The 21,609-nt window shown below is 38.7% G+C and overlaps 1 protein-coding gene across 2 annotated transcripts; it reads right to left on the bottom strand.

Annotated features, from left to right (window-relative positions):
- Positions 1–700: 700 nt before the first annotated feature.
- On the bottom strand, positions 701–20,852 carry spns1 (spinster homolog 1 (Drosophila)). Of its 2 annotated transcripts, none has more exons than XM_034142980.1 (13): positions 20,612–20,852; positions 16,959–17,174; positions 15,808–15,873; positions 15,393–15,529; positions 9,425–9,576; positions 8,225–8,291; positions 7,289–7,425; positions 4,799–4,951; positions 3,788–3,977; positions 3,639–3,704; positions 3,058–3,156; positions 2,263–2,431; positions 701–1,616 (listed from the first exon to the last, which is right to left on the bottom strand). In XM_034142980.1, exons 2-13 carry the CDS (start codon positions 17,164–17,166, stop codon positions 1,546–1,548), a joined length of 1,515 nt encoding a protein of 504 aa, XP_033998871.1. In that variant the 5' UTR covers positions 17,167–17,174; positions 20,612–20,852; the 3' UTR covers positions 701–1,545. The 2 variants fall into 2 exon arrangements, with proteins under 2 accessions (XP_033998871.1, XP_033998872.1); XM_034142981.1 differs by lacking the exon at positions 20,612–20,852 and adding an exon at positions 19,068–19,159.
- Between the last annotated feature and the right edge of the window lie 757 nt (positions 20,853–21,609).

Below are 21,609 nucleotides of genomic sequence, written 5' to 3'. Positions count from 1 at the left end.
ACAAGTCCATCACAGGGCTGGGAGATATGGATTATAATAAAAATCGATATTTATGTCCAAATACTTTGATATCCATGTTGCGATGATAGGTAGTTAGCTATTGGTGCTTTCACAAAATATTTATACAATGACATTTTTTATAAATAACCATCACTGATGTGGAAATACTGACTTTTCTGTAAAAACAAATAAAAACAAATTAGAAAATGACATAACTTTCTTGTAATGCCCTTAAACCTCTCCTTAAGGCATTACCAGTCATCATGTATATGTTAACCTTAATAGAGTTATTACTTTAATGGTTTCTTTCTTTCTTTTTTTGCTATTAAGAAGTAATGTGAAGCTTGGTAGGCTTTTAGCAAATACATTTTTAGGAATGTGATCTTAAACCTCTCGTCTTTTGTAATTGTTTTACATTTTAGAACAATCATTTGATTTTACATTTAATTGATCTCATTATCTACCATAACTGCAAAGGGATTTTTACCTAACTATAACTTGTTAACATTTGAATTGATATATTGATCGTATTGATCTATAAACGTACTAATAATTGTTATCATTGAGTGGTAATGACTTTTTAATGGTGCTTGTCAATTTGTTAGTATTTTTGCCTTTTTCTTTTATGAATGAATGAATGTTTTAAAATCTAACTTTTGCTTTGAATATAAGATTCAGATTTAAAGGAAATACTCAAAGGTCTGAATGTTGATGTTTAATTACAGCCGCATCAACAGATTTGATCATCTTGTTTCATAAAAACTCTGAGCTAGATGATAAGAAAACATTTCCATCAAGTGCAAACACACAGACATGTGACAAGTTCATTCCTGTTTAATATTTCACAAAAAGGTTTGCTAAAATAATTTGAGAATAATTACAAACTTTGCTTATCAACATGAATTTAAAATGTAAATAGAACGGAATGTTCCGCAGCGTGTGCTCTACCTGCGGACACAAACGGTGGGGAAATGTTTCCTTCTTAAACTCAGCTGCGAAGAAAACCAAAGTTAAAATAAAATGTCCGAGCTCTTAAAATTCCCTTTATCATCGGAAACATTTTAAAATATAACAGGATTTAAAAGCAGGGCTGATATTTGTAAACCAGAAGGATAATAAAGGTTTTCTGGTTCTGCTAGTGTTATAATTAAACTACAAACACTTGGTTAGGATTAGATTAATAAAGCGTCTTCTGTATACAAAATAACCCGAGCTTGCACAATGCATTCTGTGTTTTGGTTACAGAGAATAGGAATATTGTCTTTGTGTTTTCTGGATCTCCAGCTGATCCCAGACCAGCTGCTGAAGGTAAGAAAAATAATAATTACAGTTTACAGATGCGCAACTTCTCCCAGGAGAGTCCTTCTATGTCACGCCGCTCTGAAAACACTTCCAACCAGCTTCATGTTCCCGGGCACGGTCAATTTTATTTTTAAAGAAAAAGAGTCCAGAATTAAAATATAAACATGTCCATAAACTATTCTGCATGGCAGATAGTCCGATCGGTCCAAAAAAATATTAAATATATAATAATAAAATGTGTCTTCAGATCAGCACGCTGGACACCGGGACTCTGGTGGAGCGGCCGCTCTTCGGGACCACGATGGGCTCGTCACCTGGGAACAGAGGGAGACAAAGGTAGGTTTATTCTGTTGCACCGCTGAAAGAAATCTGAAACATCAGACTGATTTTCTCTATGTATAATATGGCTTTGGTCAAGTTTAGATAGATACATACACTTTATTGAAATGATTTTGTTACAGAAGCAGTGTGCTCATCATTGAAATACAAATACTTAAAAAGTGGAATAGAGAATTAACAATAAAAAATGAAAAGGAAAAGGAAAAATAGCATATCAATACAAACAATATCAACTATTCTGGATAATAAAAATCTGCTTCTTTCTTCTCTACTAACTTTTTACTCCACTACATTTACTTTAGTTGTTTGTTCAGAAAACTGAGAATGTTGTATAACCAGTAGTGATGTTTTTAGCGAGGTGTATGTGTCTTTCTATCAGAATATAAAATATTTTAATGAGGCTCTATTCTGCTTCTCTGGGTTTTCTATTTCCTATAGTGTGTTCTATAGGTTTGTGTGCATGGCAAAGGTCTACACAGGCTCAACTCCCTGTCTCCCCTCCAGAGGGAGTTTCTCTCCCACACACTGATCTCATTCTGTATTCTGCTTAATACCGGTGACAAAGCTGATTTATTTTGGAAATGATTCTACATGTGGCCACTCACTTCCTGTCAGGCTCACCTGTGGGGACGTAGTTCTCGGCGCGGTTGCGGTCGTGCTCGATGAAGAGGGCGGTGAGGAGGAAGAAGCCCCCCCCGATCACAGCTACGAAGGCGCAGAGCAGCAGGGAGAGCTGCAGGGAGCGGAACTGCCACAGGAAGGAGTCCGTCTGCTGCAGGGAGTCCGACACCTGACACACACACACACACACACACACACACACACACACACACACACACACACACACACACACACACACACACACACACACACACACACACACACACACACACACACACACACACACACACACACACACACACACACACACACACACACACACACACACACACACACACACACACACACACACACACACACACACCACACACACACACACACACACACACACACACACACACACACACACACACACACACACACACACACACACACACACACACACACACACACACACACACACACACACACACACACACACACACACACACACACACACACACACACACACACACACACACACACACACACACACACACACATTAAAAGAGACTCGCATTATTACAAACCTTTCATATAGTGATTACATCATATACTTCGACATTATTTCATTTGTTGTTCATTTCAAAATTAGTTCTGAAGGTCAGTTGTATTTTTAATAATAATCATTTGGGTATTTTTGGTTCCATTTCATCCCCAAAAAATACTTGTGGAAGAGAATAAAAAGTGCAAGGCATTATGAGAGTGAGTGAGTGTGTCAGATCATTGTGTGTGTGTGTGTGTGTGATGACCTACCACTCCTATGAGGTAGGGGCTCCCGGCGTCTCCCAGCAGATGAGAGAAGACGATCTGCAGAGCCTCAGCTGTGGCGCGGCGCGTCGGGACCACCACATACTGACAGAGGCAGTAAATAAAGTGAGTTATTATAAATATATGTACAACACAGAATCAGTCATTGGCAATAAGTATCTTTGATCTCAGGCTCCCTCCAACAATGCTCATTAAATATGTTAAAGAATCCAAGACCTAAATCAGTGCAGAAGTTACTATGTAGATATAATAGTTGAACAAATGGTTAAAAAATGATATATTAGCCACCAACAAGTCAATATAGGTCAGCGCAGCCATTCAAATAAACTTATCTTGCTTTGAGGCTCAAATAAATATTTTTAGACAATTGTCAATAACTTACATTTTTGTTTGAAATGTACATAAATTGTGAGCTTTGGCTTGACATCTCAGACGATTCAAGTTAGCTAAAGTTAAACACAGGGTTCCCACACCTTCTCAAATACAAATTCAAAACCTTCCAGGCCCATTCCCCTTATATCAAGGACCCAGAGCGGCACATTTTGAGACAGGGCTCAGGCTCTCACCAGCAGGATGTCGGCCACGATGGCCCAGTTCATGGACAGGAAGGTCTCTCCAAGGAAGATGAAGATCTGAGGGGACAAACAGGAAACAGCCTTATTATTTGTGTCTTCTCAGACTTGTATTCGTCAGAGAAGGACTGTGTGAGACTCACGTAAGTGGCGACGGTGCTGGACTGAGCGAAGACGATGGCGAGGTAGAGGAAGGGCGCGGAGAGGAGCAGTCCAGCGGCGCAGACCAGCGGGTCGGCGCGGGCGGTCCGCGTCCGCAGCTTCCTGCTGATCATCACGCCGCTGGACACGCCCAGCACCCCCGTCACCACGGTGATGGTGCCGAAGATCAGACTGTTGGAGGAGGAACAGTCAGAGAGTCAGGGGCTGCCCTCCTGATCACAACCAGCAGGTGTTCACATATTTGAAGAAATACAAATGCCAATTGTTTTTATAATGCAACTGTTGCTGTATTCAAAAACTGAAATTGTTATGGGTATACTTATGCTTGGGTTGTTTTTTATTTTCACAGTCAAGCTCATGTGTATTAATACATTTAAGTTATTCAGATTGTATAAAAATAAAAATAAATGGTTTTATTTAAAGCAAATTATGTCCTGATCCACATAAAACATAATATATTTATTACTTTATTTTTCATGCAATGTCAGATAAAATAAAAAAATTAAAAACTGTTTCATTTCCTAAATCTGCAAAAATAAATAGTATATTAATAATATTTCTGCCATTCAAGCTTTTAACCCTAACCTGTCTTGGTTGTCACCACAAAATATATTTATTTTCAGGATTAAAATCTTTTGAATTTCAGTGTGTTTACATAACTCCACTGTGCACAGCATTTTTAGATAGTGCTTTTAATGTGACATTTTCTATATTTAATTTTTAATTTACTATTTTATTTTAGCAGCTGAGGGTCATCCTGCCGTATGCATCAACACAGCTGAAATGCTCCAAACAACTCAAAGATAAAGCAGCTAAGAATGCCTCTAGTGATGAAATGGGTCAGGGCTAAAACCTGGGAGCAGACATTTCCTCTACGCTGCCATGGACAGTTATTTGCACTACTGAATATATTTGTACTGTTGTAATATATTCATATGTTTCCGTTTAGAAGGCCAGACTTTCTTTCCGTTGACATGTGTGTTTATGCTCACCTTTCCGTGGAGGCGCAGTTCCCCTCAAAGCAGGGCGGCCTCTCCCCGTTGACTACGGCGGCTCTGAAGAGGAACGTGGGGGCCCACAGAGCCAGAGAGCCGGTCACAAAGGCCACGGCCGTGAAGCCCAGGGTGGAGAGCACGAAGCTGCGGCTGCACACACAGAGAGAGAGAGAGGGGAGAGAGAGAGAGAGAATTAGGCACATTTCCATTATTAATACAAATCCAGAAACGATCAATTAAATATTGGCTACATCTAAAAGAAAGTGACCCCCACTCCTACCACCACAAAGCCCTGCAGCATCAAGAGATGAACAAGGGAAAGAGTCCCCTCTCTCAGCTGGTCCTGACACTCTGTTCACAAACCGGTCCAAACTGTGATCTGCCTCAGGACCAGTCTGAGCCCACAACTATTAGAGTCAACCAAATTATAACACACAAAAAACTACCTCACTTATTGGAACACACCTCACATCTTATATATCTTATATCATATTCTATTTTGTATTAATGTATTATATGAATTAAATGAATCTGTATTCCTTGTAAGAAAAAAAAACAACATGTTCTTGCTTAATGTTCAAATTCTTAGCAGTTTGTTTATAACTGTTTATTTGTGTATAGATGTTGCAACTATCCAGAGCTTTGGCAATACTATATGTAACTATGGTCATGCTAATAAAGCTATTGAATTGAATTGAATTGAATTGAATAGAGAGCCAACACACCTGACCATTTCTAACAGGAACATTTGTAATCAGTTCAACTTTCTAAAGCCCTTTTTATAGATGGAATATACGTCAGATCGCTGTTTTATCTACCTGTTAAAAGTATTTTTTGTATTTCAAACGTAGCTGTCCGTTGTGCAAATGTTTACAGAAAGAGCTGCAAGTGTTTACACAATAAAACCAAAAGAAATGTGCAAAGTGCTGCCGATTATGGCACGTTTTCAGAAATGTGTGGATTCATTTCTTTTAAAACCCTACAGTTATCCTCCTGCATCGTCAAACATGAGCTGCAAGTATCCTTCTGATTAGTGACACGCAGGGGTTCAATTGGGCCGGGGCTGTCCGGGGCTCACCCCCAGCACATAGGACGATGCTATGACGTCATCACCCTCGCACATTTGTCATATGTTTAAAAAAAAAAAACGCTATATATGTTAAAACTTTTCTCGTTCTTAATATATGCTATATTTAGGGTCGATATGTGTTGACTTTACTTTAAAATAGCAGATCTCTGGGACCGGATATCGTTTTTCAGACTCCGCGGCTCCTCCGTGCAGAAGGTCTGTGGCGGTGTGCGTGTGTGTGTGTGTACACAGAGAGTCTGCGGCGGTGTGTGTGTGTGTACACAGAGAGTCTGCGGCGGTGCCGCCAAACGACCCGACCCGTCTTGTAACACGGAGCTCGTTTCTTAATCCATGCTAAATGTATGTGTGTGCAAACAGCTGAGTTATGGTCGGTCATAATTCAATAGTTTACAGTGAGATTTACTCACACACCTTTGGCCATACTCGCGCAGCCCTACAAATGAACTGAGATTTCCACACAAATGTTCTTTAGCAAGTGTGCAGAGCAATGTTGATTTAAAATATAAATTTGAAGGTTGGATATTTGTAAAAAATATGTTGTGTATATATTAATAATTTAAGATGTAAATGTATTTATTTGTAGTACTTACTATTTGTATTGTGTCATTTGGTGGCATCAATGTGTGCATTTGATACAGATAATGGAGCAGATACTTCAGGGCCTCATATACAGTAAAGCCCTTAAGGTCAAATAACAAGACCCCCCCCCCCCCATATCAAATCCCAATTTAACCCCTGGTAACACGTGTAAAATCAGCTGTAAGATGAAGAGTTTTGGATAGAAAACAAAGGAAGGAAGCCGCGACAGAAGTCAAATAATAAAATATTATTGTGTGATTGCAATGGGTTGGTCAGCGTGGGTCCCATGGATCTGTGCAGCACTCGCAGAGAATAAATTCCCCTGTTCAAATCTGTGAGGTGTGTTTGGAAGAGAGGGGCGTAGTTTCTTGTGTTGACCGCAGAGCAAATACTTCCATAACTGAGATTATTTATAAAATGTCTCTGTGCACATTGTAATAAGTTGATTTATTTTATTCATTAAATTACACATTTTAACTGCATTTTTTGGATCCCAGCAAAACATTTTTGAAAGCGCGTCAGACAAAGGTCGCTACATATTGCCAGCTTTCCATATTGATTTTGATTGGAAACGACAATCAGATCCTAAAATGTAATTGTTTATTTTCAAATATTAAAAAAAGTTTTAAAAAATATGTTTAAAATCAAGATGTTTTGGCACAAAGAAATGTGTTTTATGAGGTCACAGTGACCTTTGACTTTTGTTCACCGAGTTCTAATCAATTCATTCTTTAGTCAATGAGAGTGATTTTGGCCCAAAGCAAGCCCTTACAAAGTCTGGTCTCAGAGTTCTAATGAGTGAGAGGAGCTGAACGTACTTCTTGCTGAGCACCTGGACGTCGGTCAGCCAGCTGGTGTGGTGCAGGTCGGTCCGGGCCTCAATCGCCCCTCTCCTGGGCTCCTGCACCACCAGCAGCAGCAGCACCACGGCAACCAGACCCAGGCCTGGGGTCACCTGGGACACACACACACACCGTGAGAGAGCACCAACAACACCATCAGTAACATCAGGAGAGAGAGAGAGAGAGAGAGAGAGAGAGAGAGAGAGAGAGAGAGAGAGAGAGAGAGAGAGAGAGAGAGAGAGAGAGAGAGAGAGAGAGAGAGAGAGAGAGAGAGAGAGAGAGAGAGAGAGAGAGAGAGACACACAGAGAGAGACACAGAGACAGAGAGAGAGACAGACAGAGAGACAAAGATAAAGAGAGAGAAAGACAGACAGATATATAGACACAGAGACAGAGAGAGAGACAGACAGAGACACAGACAGAGACAGACAGAGATAGAGACACAGAGACAGAGAGAAAGACAGACAGAGAGAGACAGACAGAAAGAGACAGACAGATATATAGACACAGAGATAGAGAGAGAGACAGAGAGAAAGACAGACAGAGACAGACAGAAAGAGACAGACAGAGATAGAGACACAGAGACAGAGAGAGAGACAGAGAGAGAGACATACAGATATATAGACACAGAGACAGAGAGAGAGACAGAGAGAGAGACACAGAGAGAGAGAGACAGACAGACAGAGATAGAGACACAGAGACAGAGAGAGAGACACAGAGAGAGAGAGACAGACAGAGATAGAGACACAGAGACAGAGAGACAGAGACAGACAGAGAGAGAGACACACAGAGACAGAGAGAGATAGAGACACAGACACAGAGAGAGAGACACACAGAGACAGAGAGAGAGACACACAGACACAGAGAGAGAGACACACAGAGACAGAGACAGAGACAGAGAGAGAGACTCACCCTCAGAGCCCAGTGCCAGTCATGCGCTATGTTTCCAACCTGAGACCCCACGATGTATCCCAGCCCACTGCGGGATGAAAGGTGTGGGGGGGGGGGTGTCTTATTATTATTTCATTTGTTATTATGCATTATCTATACATGTACTCTGTACTTCCTCCTATACACTGAAAAAGTCTATAGTGCGAAGAGAAAAAAAAAGAATAAAAATAAGTAAGAAAGAACACTTCCTGTGCGATACGAATAATAATAAATATTATTTAAAGGTCCCCTAATATACTGTTTTTCATCAATATATAATAGGTCTCAGATATATACATGTCTCTGAAGTGGAGATTCAGGTGATTGGCTAATGCTTACACAACCCAAAAAATCATAAAGTGGCCAAAATCGGATCAGCTCATTTTCAGAAAGGTGTTTATATAAATCAGAACAGGACAAAAAGAGAGGGGGTCTTTGTTCCTGAAACTTTCAGAATCTCTTTACACAGAGGGGACACATGTTTATGTAGAAAAGACAGGAAAAAGTGCATTTTGCACAATAGGTGACGTTTAAAGAAGTTTTTGGCTGCTTATTTTATTCCAGTGCAGGAGTACTTATAAAGAAGCAGGGTTTACAAATAGAAACATAACATCACTACTAAAGCTGCATAGATTCATCAATTACCAATAAACTATTTCATTAATTGTGAACTATTTTTTTGATTCCTGCCTCTTCAATATGTTACATTTCTTGGCTGGACAAAACAAGAAATGTTTGTAAAATGTTCTAACAAAGCTCCGGACCTGGGGTGACAGGGCCTTCGCAGCAGCCTCCCCCACACTCTGGAACTCCCTCCCCAGCCACGTCAGATCCGCCAACACTCTCACATCATTCAAACAATCCCTCAAAACTCACCTTTTCACTCTTGCCTTCAACTCCTAATCAACTAACCCCTTGCCCTTATTCCACCTAGCACTTTCTACTTTTGTTGTTATTTTGTTTTACTTGTTTGTAAGCACTTTGAGCACCAGGAAAAGCGCTTTATAAATGTAATGTAATGTTGTATTATTATTATTATTATTATTAACAATTTAATGACACTGTTTGTTTCCTGAGACTCTGGTAATGTACTAAAGGTGATATATCAATTATTTTAGCAACCCTAATTCCTAAATGGTTCTTGAGTTTACATAATAATGCTGATTGGTCCAGTAAACCCACCTGCCGACAGGGATGGCGAAATAGAAGATGGAGAGCATGTTGGTCCTCTTCCCCTTCACGTAGAGGTCTGCGATGATGGTGGGGGCGATGGTGGAGTAGCTGGCCTCTCCGACGCCCACCAGGCCCCGGGTCAGCAGCAGGGCCCAGAAGTGCTGCAGGGCCAGAAGAGGAGGGGGAGGATTAGTTTGGGATTTTAAGAAATTAAGTTAAAGTGAAAAAAACTGGTTAGCATCTTTTGGTGCCTCTATTTAGGGCTGATCAGAGGGCATGTTTTTACATTTTAAACTGTATTTATTATGTTTGACTTATTTTTTATCTTTATATATTTATGATTTAATTCTGGCCTTTTTTCCATCCCATAGAAACTGTTTGACTATTACATCATACCTTTTGAAAATGGCAGGTGGTATTTTGATTGGCAGCATCATAACTATATTATTTAAAGGGGACCTATCATGCAAAATGCACTTTTTGATGTCTTTTATACATAAATATGTGTCCCCGGTGCGTCGGGGAACTCACGCAGCATCAGAAAATAAAACCCTTTCTCTTTTCCTCCGTACCCAAATCTTTTAAAAAGCGAGCGGATACAGATATGCTGCCGATCTGACGTCAAATCGGCGGCGGACCCACAGAAAGTTGCTATCAGAAACAATGCCGGACGTGTTTTGGACGTAATCTCGTCTTTGTTTACATTAGCAAGCCTGCTAACACTCAGAGCTAACCATAGACTGTATATATAAATGGACGTAGTGTCCGTGACGTCACCCATAGGATTCTGCAGAGTTGCCGAGAAGCCCTTAGTAGGCGGAGTCGGCCACTAAGGTCTCGACAGTGACGTCAGAGTCTAACTCCCACCTGCTCCAGCCTGATCCAAATAAGGGCAAAGAGGCGGAGACTAGGCGGGACCTGCTGCCACCGAGCTGGAAGTAACAGAGCTAGCTCAAGCTAAGAAGCTAAGCTAACATGAAATACATGCATACCAAGTTACTGCGTGGCACTTTGGTTTTGATAAAACAGTGTAGTTCCACTGTATAAACGTTACATTCATAATCAAACGAGACAATCTGCAAGATAATTAGCTATTTTTTGTTATTCTTAATGCTTGTCATTCACACGTTAATAAAATAAAATAAGTACCGATACATAGCAGAACAATTGTGGCGATGTTCAGCTTAATAAGCCTTGTTCAACATAATTTATTTAGCTAATATTACAGCGGGCTGCAGGCGAACCAAGTCCGCGTTTCGCTGCATTCCTTGATCTCCAGTTATAATGCCGGACTCCGCCGCCCGGAGCTAACGGAGCCCCCTGCGGCTCCGTTAGCTCCGGCGGCCACCACTGGGATAATTGGGTCCCCTTTTAACATTTGCTCCCGTTTAGCATTATGGGCGTCATAGCCATAAGGCGCGTTCACACCGCAGTACTTTTCCCACTTTAGTTCCGATATAGTTCCGAAATGTCGCGTTCACACCAAAAAGAGCCGGAACTAAAATTAGTTCATGAGAACCTTTTTACCCCCTTTTCCGTCCCTGCTAGAGAGCAGGGACTTTCGTGGGAGAAAAAGGTTCCTATGTCTGATTGGCTGGGCGGAAAGCAAACCACGCCCCGTAAAACTCCCAAAACGTTTTGTGAAGCCGCCATTTTATTATCCTCGCATTAGCATTATTAGCATTAGCATTAGCCTAGCGCAGAAACGTAGAGAGACTAACTTATGGCAACACAAAAGAAAACATGGGAGCGGTAGAGATGAGGAGGTGTCGGCGTTCTGGCGATTTACTCGGAAGGCTTCAGTAGAGGCTGCTGGGAGTCCCAGCAGCCTCTACTGAAGCCAGTCCCTAACTCCGGGGACTTCCGGCCGGGGACTTTGGGCGGCAGTATACGCCGTGAAGTTGTTTGCGGCCTGCCAGTAAACCCAAAGCAGAAGAAGAAGAAGTGACGTCATTTGCCTAATCCTTCCCCAGGGACTTATTCCGGTGTGAACGCGATCTGTACTTAGTTCATGAGAACTAAAGAGTTCTGATGAACCTTTGTGGGAAAAGTACTGCGTAGAGATGGGCGAGTCCTGATTCATCCGGATCATTAACCCGGATCCTAGAAATGAGCTGGTCGTGATGAGTCTCCCCTCTCCATTAACCCGAGTCCTTTGAGTCCCACACTTGGTGTGACGTACAAATTAAAACTATAAATTGCGTCACTCGCTACTCTCTTTATAACATGTAAAATCACATTACAACGTACCCCAGTCCATCTGCCTACCCTTTAGCAAGTATACAGGATAGCTGCCTGCCAGAAGTTATCGTTTGGCTCAGGGGAAGGGACGCGGATCAGTGAAACTTCCTGCAGACTCGTGGGGACTCAGAGGAGCCGACGGCTCCTAACCGTAATAGCATAGCAGATCCAGAGATCCATACTCGTCATGTGCACGAGCATAGCCCCTCCTCCAGCTCCCGGCTCCCGCGGCTATATTATGCACGAGTCAACAGCAGACTCAGAGATTCGCAAATCCTGACTCACTGTGCAAAACATAGCTGACTCGTGCGGACTCAGAGCCGTAACCGTATAGCAGCAGATCCAGAGATCCAGCAGACTCGTCATCATGCACGATTCAACAGCAGACTCAGATTCGCTAAATCTCAAAATGACCCTTTTTTTTGTGATCAATATGTTTTATTAAAGCAAAATACACCACTTTACACACATAAACACCAGTATTGCAATGATTACGCAGTCCATGAGAAAATATGGGGGGAATATGATTAGATATAGCCTAATTATATGTTTAATAATAATAATAATTGTATAATTAAGACATTTTATATATTCTAACTGTTTTGCAATCATTTGTCATTGTTTGTTTCTTTTTGTGTGCTATGTTCAAAATAAACGTTTTGCCAAGTAAGATCCTTATTGGAAATGCAGCTATTACACGCAGGAGACTGTTGCACAACATGACCATTTTGTTAGAAGTCTACACTGAAACTTCATTTAGAGCCGGAAACATAATGGACTTGATCAAAATCGCGGGATCCGTGAATCCAGGTCAATGATCGAGAGAGACCAGTAGTCTACGAGTTAGTCAGCGGAACTTCACAGACTCAGATTCGCAAATCCTGACTCGCTGCAACACACAGCAGACTCGTGCGGACTCAGAGCCGTAACCATATAGCAGCAGATCCAGAGATCCAGCAGACTCGTCGTCATGCACGAGTCAACAGCAGACTCAGATTCACCAAATCGCAAAATAACCCTTTTTTTTGTGATCAAAATGTTTTATTAAAGCAAAATACACTGTGTAGCGGAGGTTAATATAACGTCAGTTTAATATGCTCGTGAAATGCAACACGTTTTCGGTTTCACCGATAGGATTTCTACGGTCTTGGTGATGCTGACTCATATGACTCAAATGACTCGTATGATCCGGATCTCTTCAATGACTGACTCAGAAGACCCTGAGTCCGTAAAAGGATCCGGATTTGCCATCTCTAGTACTGCGGTGTGAAAGCGCTTATTGACTATAAAAGTCTTACCCAAGGCTGAATCATAAACTAAACTGTATATGTATGTATGTATGTATATATATATATATATATATATATATATATATATATATATATATATATATATATATATACACACACACACACACATGTATAAAGGGTTACGTCCTTAGCTGGCTAATAAGCTATATAACAAGTTAAGCTAACAAGCACACAAACACCTGCTAACGGGGTTAACATGTATAATATTATCATTTTAGACTTCTTGGAAGTTATGTTAGTACATTCAACCGCACAGCACGACATTTTAATTGTCTGGTATTTGTAACAACATTCCCTAAAAGGCACAATCACGGCTAAAGGGTCAAGTACAGTAACTACAACTAGCTAACGTTGTAGCCTAGCAGAGTGGACAAGTTGCTGTTAGCTGACAGTGAGGCACGTACTAGTGATGTGTCGGTCGCGAACGAGCCGATTCTTTTGAACGGCTCTTTGGTACGAACGAGGGGAACCGAGTCGTACTTGGTGAGAGCCGTTCTTGTTATCGTTCAATCGCTGGTCCGCACTCACTGTCTGCCAAAATCCACTCGCCTTTTAAAAAGCTTGATTTTGTTCCCCAAACGTATTCTGTGAAGACCCGCCCCTACTCTGATTGGTAGGTTTCAGCACGAGGAGTGAGATGGGGTGGGTCTTAACGGAATACGCGCGAGAGAGAAGCCATAACAAGTGGTACAGGACAGGTAGACGACGTGTTTTTCGGATGGAAAATGAGCCAAACGCGAAAACGCAGCAGCATTTGGATGCACTTCAACCAAAACGCAGGCAGTGATAAAGTGCACCATTTGTAAAGGCAAAATATCCTTTAAAGCAGGGTCAACAAATAATCTCTATTGCCACTTCAAAACACAGTAGGCCTATCTAATATTAAGAGTTGCATGAATTTCATTCAAGGCAAGGCAACTTTATTTACTTAACACATACAGAGGGTAAATTCAAAGTACATTCACTGACATGAATGACATGGATATGGCACCACCTTGTGTCATGTTTACAATGCAGATTATTGACATTAGGTCTGGCAATACAGTCAATCATTATCCTGGTGATTATTTCGCAGATAAACCTAGTAACCCCGCCCCCTTTTAAAAAAACGGCTCTTTTGAACGGCTCTTTGAAAGGAACGGAGCCATAAGATCCGGCTCCCTTCAAAGAGCCATAATTCCCATCACTAGCACGTACCTGTCCATCAAAGTGACAACGCCCTAATTTATGCAAAAACGTTAAGACCTAATATAAATAAAAGGGTTGCGTTATAAAACAATTCACTCAACAATTAATAATCATAAAGGTGGAATCTAACTATATCCCGAATAATGTTGTATTGCATCCAGGGGTAGAAACATGTTTATTTCTGCTGTGAAGTTGGGCATTTTAACATGGGGGTCTATGGAAATTAATCCTTTCTGCAGTCATCGCCTATCGACCAATAGATGAACTGCAGTTTGTGGCACTTCCTTATTGGCCTCCCGGCTCTGCCCCAGAGTTTGCCGCTTGGAGCTAACCTGTACTGTAGAGCACATGTGTTTAAAAAGCAGGAAATTAAAAAAGGACCCAAAATCTGCATTTCTCTAACAGGGCTGCAAAAGAGGGGTATGAGCAGTATGAGGTATGGCTACAATGGGTGATCTGTTTGGTATTCTCAGACATGTTTTGTATAGGTATGGCCCTACAATATATTTTTCCAATATAGCATAATAGGTCCACTTTAAATTGAGGGACAATAACCATTTTAATAATACAAATTGTTCCCCATAATTTAAGCTTGATCTTTCCCCATTTCTCTAAATTTGTTTTAATCTTTTGTAAAATTGGGTTAAAATGTAGTAAAATAAGTTCTTCCAAATCTTGACATATTTTGATTCCAAGTTATTTCATGCCTTTCGGAACCCATTTAAATTGGAATTTGTCCAACATATAAGGATGGCATGAGGCATGGCCTCAGAATTATTCCAGTTGACTGTGTATCCTGAAAGTTTAGAATATGAATCAATAGTATTCATTAAGTTTGGCAAGGACATCAGAGGGTCTGTTTATATATTTATGATTATATTTATTTAAAGCGTTTTGTATTGAAGCAGAATATTAAGTAAGATCATTCTTTTTAAATTATTTCCGATAAATATTGAATTCCTGATTTTTGAAGAATGGGGAATTTCAGAAACAGAGCTTTTATTTTGAAGGTCTGTTTCCTGCTGTGCTTTGCAGCATTTATTTGTTCTTATTCCTGCATATTCCTTAAACCTTTAAGCACAATCGTATTTCAGTATACCATACGTTGCAATGTTGAAGGAGCCTGGCATTTCAGATTGTCCTTGACAACAACTCCCTGGGTTTTTGTGCACAACACACTGAAGCCTATGAAAAAGATGTATGTAGTTGTGCAAGAGGAAATCAAGAAGCCGACTCACCTCTTTGGGGGTGTAGGAGCTGGCGAGAGTCACCAGGGACCAGAACAAGATGCCCACGCTCATGATGTACTTCCTGTTGTACCTGTCGCCCAGGTAACCAAACACAGGAGCCAAGAACATGTAGCTGCAGATAAAAACTGGAACAGACAACAACACTCAGAACTCATCTTAATACATATATTACACTTATATATATATATATATATATATATATATATATATATATACAAATACTATATAAATATAAAAATGTGTACGATTATGATTATGAATATAATAATAAATAAAGTAGAACTTGCTAGCTAACTATTATTAAATTAGCTTGCTCTAGTTTATGAATTCCTCTTTATATTTCCACATTTAGTGATTCTTGTTCTAATAGCTAATATGTATATAATAATCTAGTTCTGTTTACCAGTTTGGAGCAGGCCGGATTTCTCATCGTTAATCCCAAAAAAGTGCTCGATGTCGGGGAGAACACCTGGGGGGGGGGGGGAGTTGGGGGTTGTGGGGGGACAAAGAGGCTTTCATTTGACTTCTCAGGAGACAGACACACAATCACCACAGCTTTAAAGACAACAACAAAATATTTAAAGACGGCATCGGGATTTTACAATTTACTTGAAATTAATTCTACTTTCCTGAATGTATTAATTTATTTTTCAAACTATCATTTGGTAAAGAATAAGGGCAAGATGGCATGTGTATATTTTTTATTCAGATTATATATATATATATATATTTGAATAATAAATACATTTTTTATACATATTTATATTTGATTTAATTTAAGCCTTTTTCTAAAGAAATGTATATTACTGCTTTAATCGAGACCAAATGATTTGTTATCCAATGTTATTTTGATAATGAAATGTTGGTCATTTTTCATATACGTTACAACATTATCTTGTTATAGGCCTGAGCTTGTTAAACAGTAAACTGATGACAAAACGAAATAAATAAGTACAATTAGAACACAAAATAAAATATTTTAAAAGCAAATAACTGAAATAAAATAAGGGAGGAATACAAATAATTGGGGATGGGACGTTATGATCCTCACTAGCTGTCTCTATTGTTTACATAAACAAACTTTTCATAATGCAGTAATTATTTAATGCATATTATTCATTGAGGGATTCATCAAAGTGCCTCTAAATATATGCTTCTAATCAATATCTAATATTTATTTCTAGAAGATTATTAGGACATTAGGAAAAATAACAGTTTTTCTTACAACCCATCTTCATAAATCTTGTGATATTACATCCCTGATCAGAATCAGGTTTTGTAGCAGGTAGGTTCACACGTACGAGGAATTTGACTTGGTGTCAGGGTGCATACATACAAATAAAACAAGAATTAAAAACACAGATAGAGAACTATTATACAAAATACAAAATATAGCAGTATTTACATAGAAATAGAATGGAATAAAATATGGAATAAAATGTGTCAGTAATAAAAAAAGAAAACAGATATTGTGTACATTGTGTGCATGTTGCCTTTGGGAGTAAACATCTTCAATAATAAAAAGGTCAGAATGAAAGCCTGTGAGCGGTGTACCTGCCACAGTGAAGCGGTCCATGTAGTTGAGCAGGTTGATGTAGCAGAGGACGAGGACGGTCATCAGGGCTCGGACCTTCGACACGCCACTCGCCTCCTCCTCCTCCTGCGGGCGCGGAGCCCCCCCGCCCTGCTCCTCAGGACCCTCCGCCTCGCTCTCATCGGAGAAGAACGGCACCACGTCCGACGCCTGCTCGCTCAGAGACATGGCCGCCGCTGAGGGGGGGGTCAACAGAGACGGTGAGTGGAGAGTCAAGGGACTGCCATGAAAATACACTATTAGAATATAAGAGAATTATCACAGAAGTAATGTGGAGAGAAAGGAATACAATTAATAAGGGCAAAGCAATAAGAATAAGTCAAATGAAAAGGATAAAACAAATATTTAACCTTTTTTTTTAAAAATCATTATAAAAGAAATATCTAAAGAAAATCCAATAATAAATAACTATCCATTTCAAAATATATTTTCAAATTAATTGAGAAATAAATCAATAAATAAACGCTAATATAAATTAAGATGCTAAGAATTATTATTTTATACGGTGTTATGGTTTATTAAATATTTGTATTTGTTCCTTTTTATAATTATTTTAAATGTGGTTTATTTATTCTCTTTTATTTCTATCTTTACTTACATTTTATTTACATTTCTCTTTATATTCCTACATTCATTGAAACCTTTTTTGTTTACAGATGTGTCCTTCTTTTTGGCACTCTGTGCAAAGTGTCAGGACAGATAGAAATGAATTTGAAAGTGAAACATAAAACAATGAATCGTTCTGTGTCATGTGTTTGGCCTGAATTAGTTGTGCAAACAAACGGTAGCAGCAGCTGCACCGGAGCATCAGGTTTACTGATCATGTGGGACTGAAGTGACACTAAACATCTCTGAAAAGTCTTCTCCCTCTTCCCCGTAGGAAGGGTTGGTGTTCTGGTGCCTCACAACAGTGAATCAAAGTACATTTGATGCGTTGAACATTTTACAAATATTGCATTTGTCATTTATGGAGGTCAGGAGAGGCCAAAATAAACAATAAATGAGTAAATGAGTAAATGAATGAATGAATTAATTAATATGCAATTAAATGCGCAAAAATAATCATAAGAAAATACATTCAGGCTTGAATTGATATAACTTCCCAGATAAATTAAAAGTGAAAAATGTCCAACACAATTTCTCAAATTGTACGGGTCGTCTTTAAATGTCTTGTTTTGTCAGTCCATAATAATAATAATAATAACAATAATAATGACTTCTTATGATATACACTGAGAATTTCCATATTTCAAACAAAGCTTTTTCTGAGATGATTGAATTCATAGTGACTCTAACAGATATTTACTTGTCATAAAAGAAAAATGTTCTGTCCATTCTGTCCAAAAATAGATATGTGAAGCTTTGTTTTTTACAAGACAGATTGAAAGTGCTGAATAGGGGTATTATATAGTTGGGGGATACGCTATATTGTGTTATAAATAACATTAATTATAAAGAAGAAAGATAATCCATGACAAAATATAATAATGTAATAATCGTATGCTTTAGACTATGGCTGAAAGGCATCAGCAAGGATTTATTTCTAAGAATAAATCATGTTGCACAAAACCTTAACCCATCGAACAATTAAGATAGATTATATTATTAAAAAATGTGTAACACTTGTCTCGAAACAGAAAAATCAATGTTAAGTCTGTTGCACGAAAACAATTTAAAATGGGATCCAGTATTAACTTTGAACTAATAATGACTGACTTTTTGAGACAAATCTATGCAAAAGAATCACTTTCTTGACGCACATTAAAGGACAGAAAAAGGAAGAGAGATGTGAGCTTCTCTGTCGAGCCATCACGAGTAATGTTAGTTTCACTAAACTGAGCCCAGTTACAAGAAATCCCCTCGGACTGGGATGGTTCTCTTTTCTCACATTAATCTAAAAAATGGTAAATGAGATAAAAAATATTTAACATGATAATCAGTAAGGTTATGTTACCTTAGCTCAGAACCATGCTATCATAGCCCCCCAGTCTATATGCTAAGCTAAGCAACAGTACTTGAGTAAATGTACTTAATAACATTTAAATTAAAATAAAACTAACTCAGAGTACCTTAAAAGGCAACTTCACTGCCTGCAGAAAAAAATGTCTTGTGCTGGACAGAAGTGAAGAAGACGTGACCAGAGAAAGTCATGTGATCACTAAACACAATGGCCAGGAGCTCATGACAAAGAAGGCTTCTCAATTCTCTAATTCCCCTCCTCGACTCCTATCCTCGTGACTTAGTCCCGCCCACAGGAGATTCGAGCGGAGGAGTCGAGGAGGGGAACCGAGGAGAGAGGAGAGGAAGCAGCAGGCGGTTAGAGAAATGAGAAATCCTCTCCTCTGAGCGGACGTCCATTAATGATGACACTGCGCTCTGTCTGATGGACAGATGTGTTCATGACGATTTATATATTTACTTTTAATTCATTTACAGTGCGGTATAATGAGACAATAACAGGCTACAGATTTGGACATATAAACACACATATATTTATATAAATATATACAATTTCAGAATCAAACAAGTATGAGAGCACTCTCATAATAACGTAACACAATCAGAGACTGGATATATCAATGGATGCACTTGTTATCTTGAATGTGGCTTAATTACAAGGAAAAGGGCAGACAATGATACTTAACCAGTGTTAACCTGCTGTGTTGGACCTTGCTCCATTCGAAAGTGCATTTCCTTGATCATAGGGTTATCAGTTTCAGGACATGATCATATCATTAATCTCAGTAATCCACACAATTTCTTGTCGGATGTTCCTATAACTGGCATTTTAACTTCTTTAGAGACTCACGCTGTGTGCGCACGAGTAAATAATAAGCCACTGCTAAATATAGGCTACCAACAGTTAACCTACTTGTTGGACACCACTCCAGACTCCATTCAGAAGGATGACATGTTTAGGTACTCTGCGTTGCATACAACGTTACTTTTAGAGTGGTGATGAAATGTCTTGGGACGTTTAAAAGGTGTGTAATGCAAAACTCGACACGTCTTTAAGATGATTCTGAAACAATATGAACGACAGTCCAGACTCAATTCAGAATTCTGCCTGTTTTATGTTCCTCGGTTTGCAACGAACTAAACGTTATTTAAAACAATTAAAAGGTAATTAAATTAAATGATGCATTCGGCCTACTCAACAGATGGTTTCACCAACGCTTCGTTATAACCTATGAATATTTTCTACAACGCTCAATATGAAAAACAGTTCACCGAGAAAACAATACATCGCCTTCATAACAGTTGAAAACACGTCGCTAAAATAGTATCATGAAAAAACGTAACAATGACACTATATTGATTGCGTGTAAATGATGCAGGACGGTATGCTTACAATAAATACATTATCCTTAGTAATGTTTTAACAAAAATAAAAAGCAGACAATAAAGCGAGGCTAAATTCGCAATATTTTGAATGGAGTCTGGCATGAGATGTCTCGCCAAGTACAAGATAAAGGTACGTAGCGAAGTTTATCAAACCTTAAGTCTTATCCGTCTTTATGAGGAAACTCATGTGTGTAATAATTGTTGTTCATTTGATGCAGATAATACGCAGCTAACTGTGGTCCAGTGATCCGTTGTTGGTGTTGTTTACCTGGGAAGATGAGTAAGGGCTCTCGCTTCCTTCTTCTCGCTGCCGCCGCTTCAAATATCGTCTTCGTCACACCGAGCTGTGAATTTTATTCAAACTCCATTTTGTTGCTTTAATCAAAAATGCTACTTCATAAGAACAATCTTTACCGGGAAGCGATTTAAAATATAAAATCTTAACTCCAGGAGACTTCAGAGATGACAATTGTGCACCGCGGCCATGTTGGCTCTGACCAACCTTCCGCTTCGCAGCTCACATGACTCTGTGGTCACGTGACAATAATAATGAAATGATTAATTTAATCAATTTGATGAAAACAGTTATTTATATCATAATTGTGTCGTGTATTCATTTCAGGCTTTATTATTCATTACGTGGTGGGGAATTTGTATTATTTGATGAGTATATCTTTATTACATATGCATATTTATTTATTGCATATGTATGTTCTTTAATTACATAGCACACATTTAAATCCTAATAGGTATATATTTTTACTTTAAAATGCAAATTGATTTATTTCATAGCCTTATTTATTTTACAGGAAGATTTATAAATTCTTAGTCATTACGTATATTTATTTATTTCATAGCCATATTTGTTGTATAGTCATGTTTATTTATTTCATCTACATATTTACTTATGTCATATTCAATTGTATGTATTTATTTCATAACCATATTTAAATATTATCTGCATATTAATTTATTTTGAAGCCATTTATTGTATTTATGAGTTTTAATTTCTATCCATATAGATCATAGGCATATGTATTATTTCAGTGACATACTGATCTATTTTATGGACATAATTATTTAATATATAACTTTTATTTATCCAAAGCCAATTATTTTAATGTCAGAGAGTTATTCATTTCAGTCATATTTTTCTATTTCCAAATTCATACATATTTATTTCATAAGCTTAGTTATTTAATTCAAAGCCATATTTATTTTCTTTTATATATTCTAGCCATATTTATATGTCTATGAATTTATTAT

Source organism: Trematomus bernacchii, unplaced genomic scaffold, assembly GCF_902827165.1.
Source record: "Trematomus bernacchii unplaced genomic scaffold, fTreBer1.1, whole genome shotgun sequence".
NCBI classification, from domain to species: domain Eukaryota; kingdom Metazoa; phylum Chordata; class Actinopteri; order Perciformes; family Nototheniidae; genus Trematomus; species Trematomus bernacchii.
Note: the sequence above shows the minus strand (reverse complement) of the source record. Positions and strands in the feature narration are given on the sequence as shown.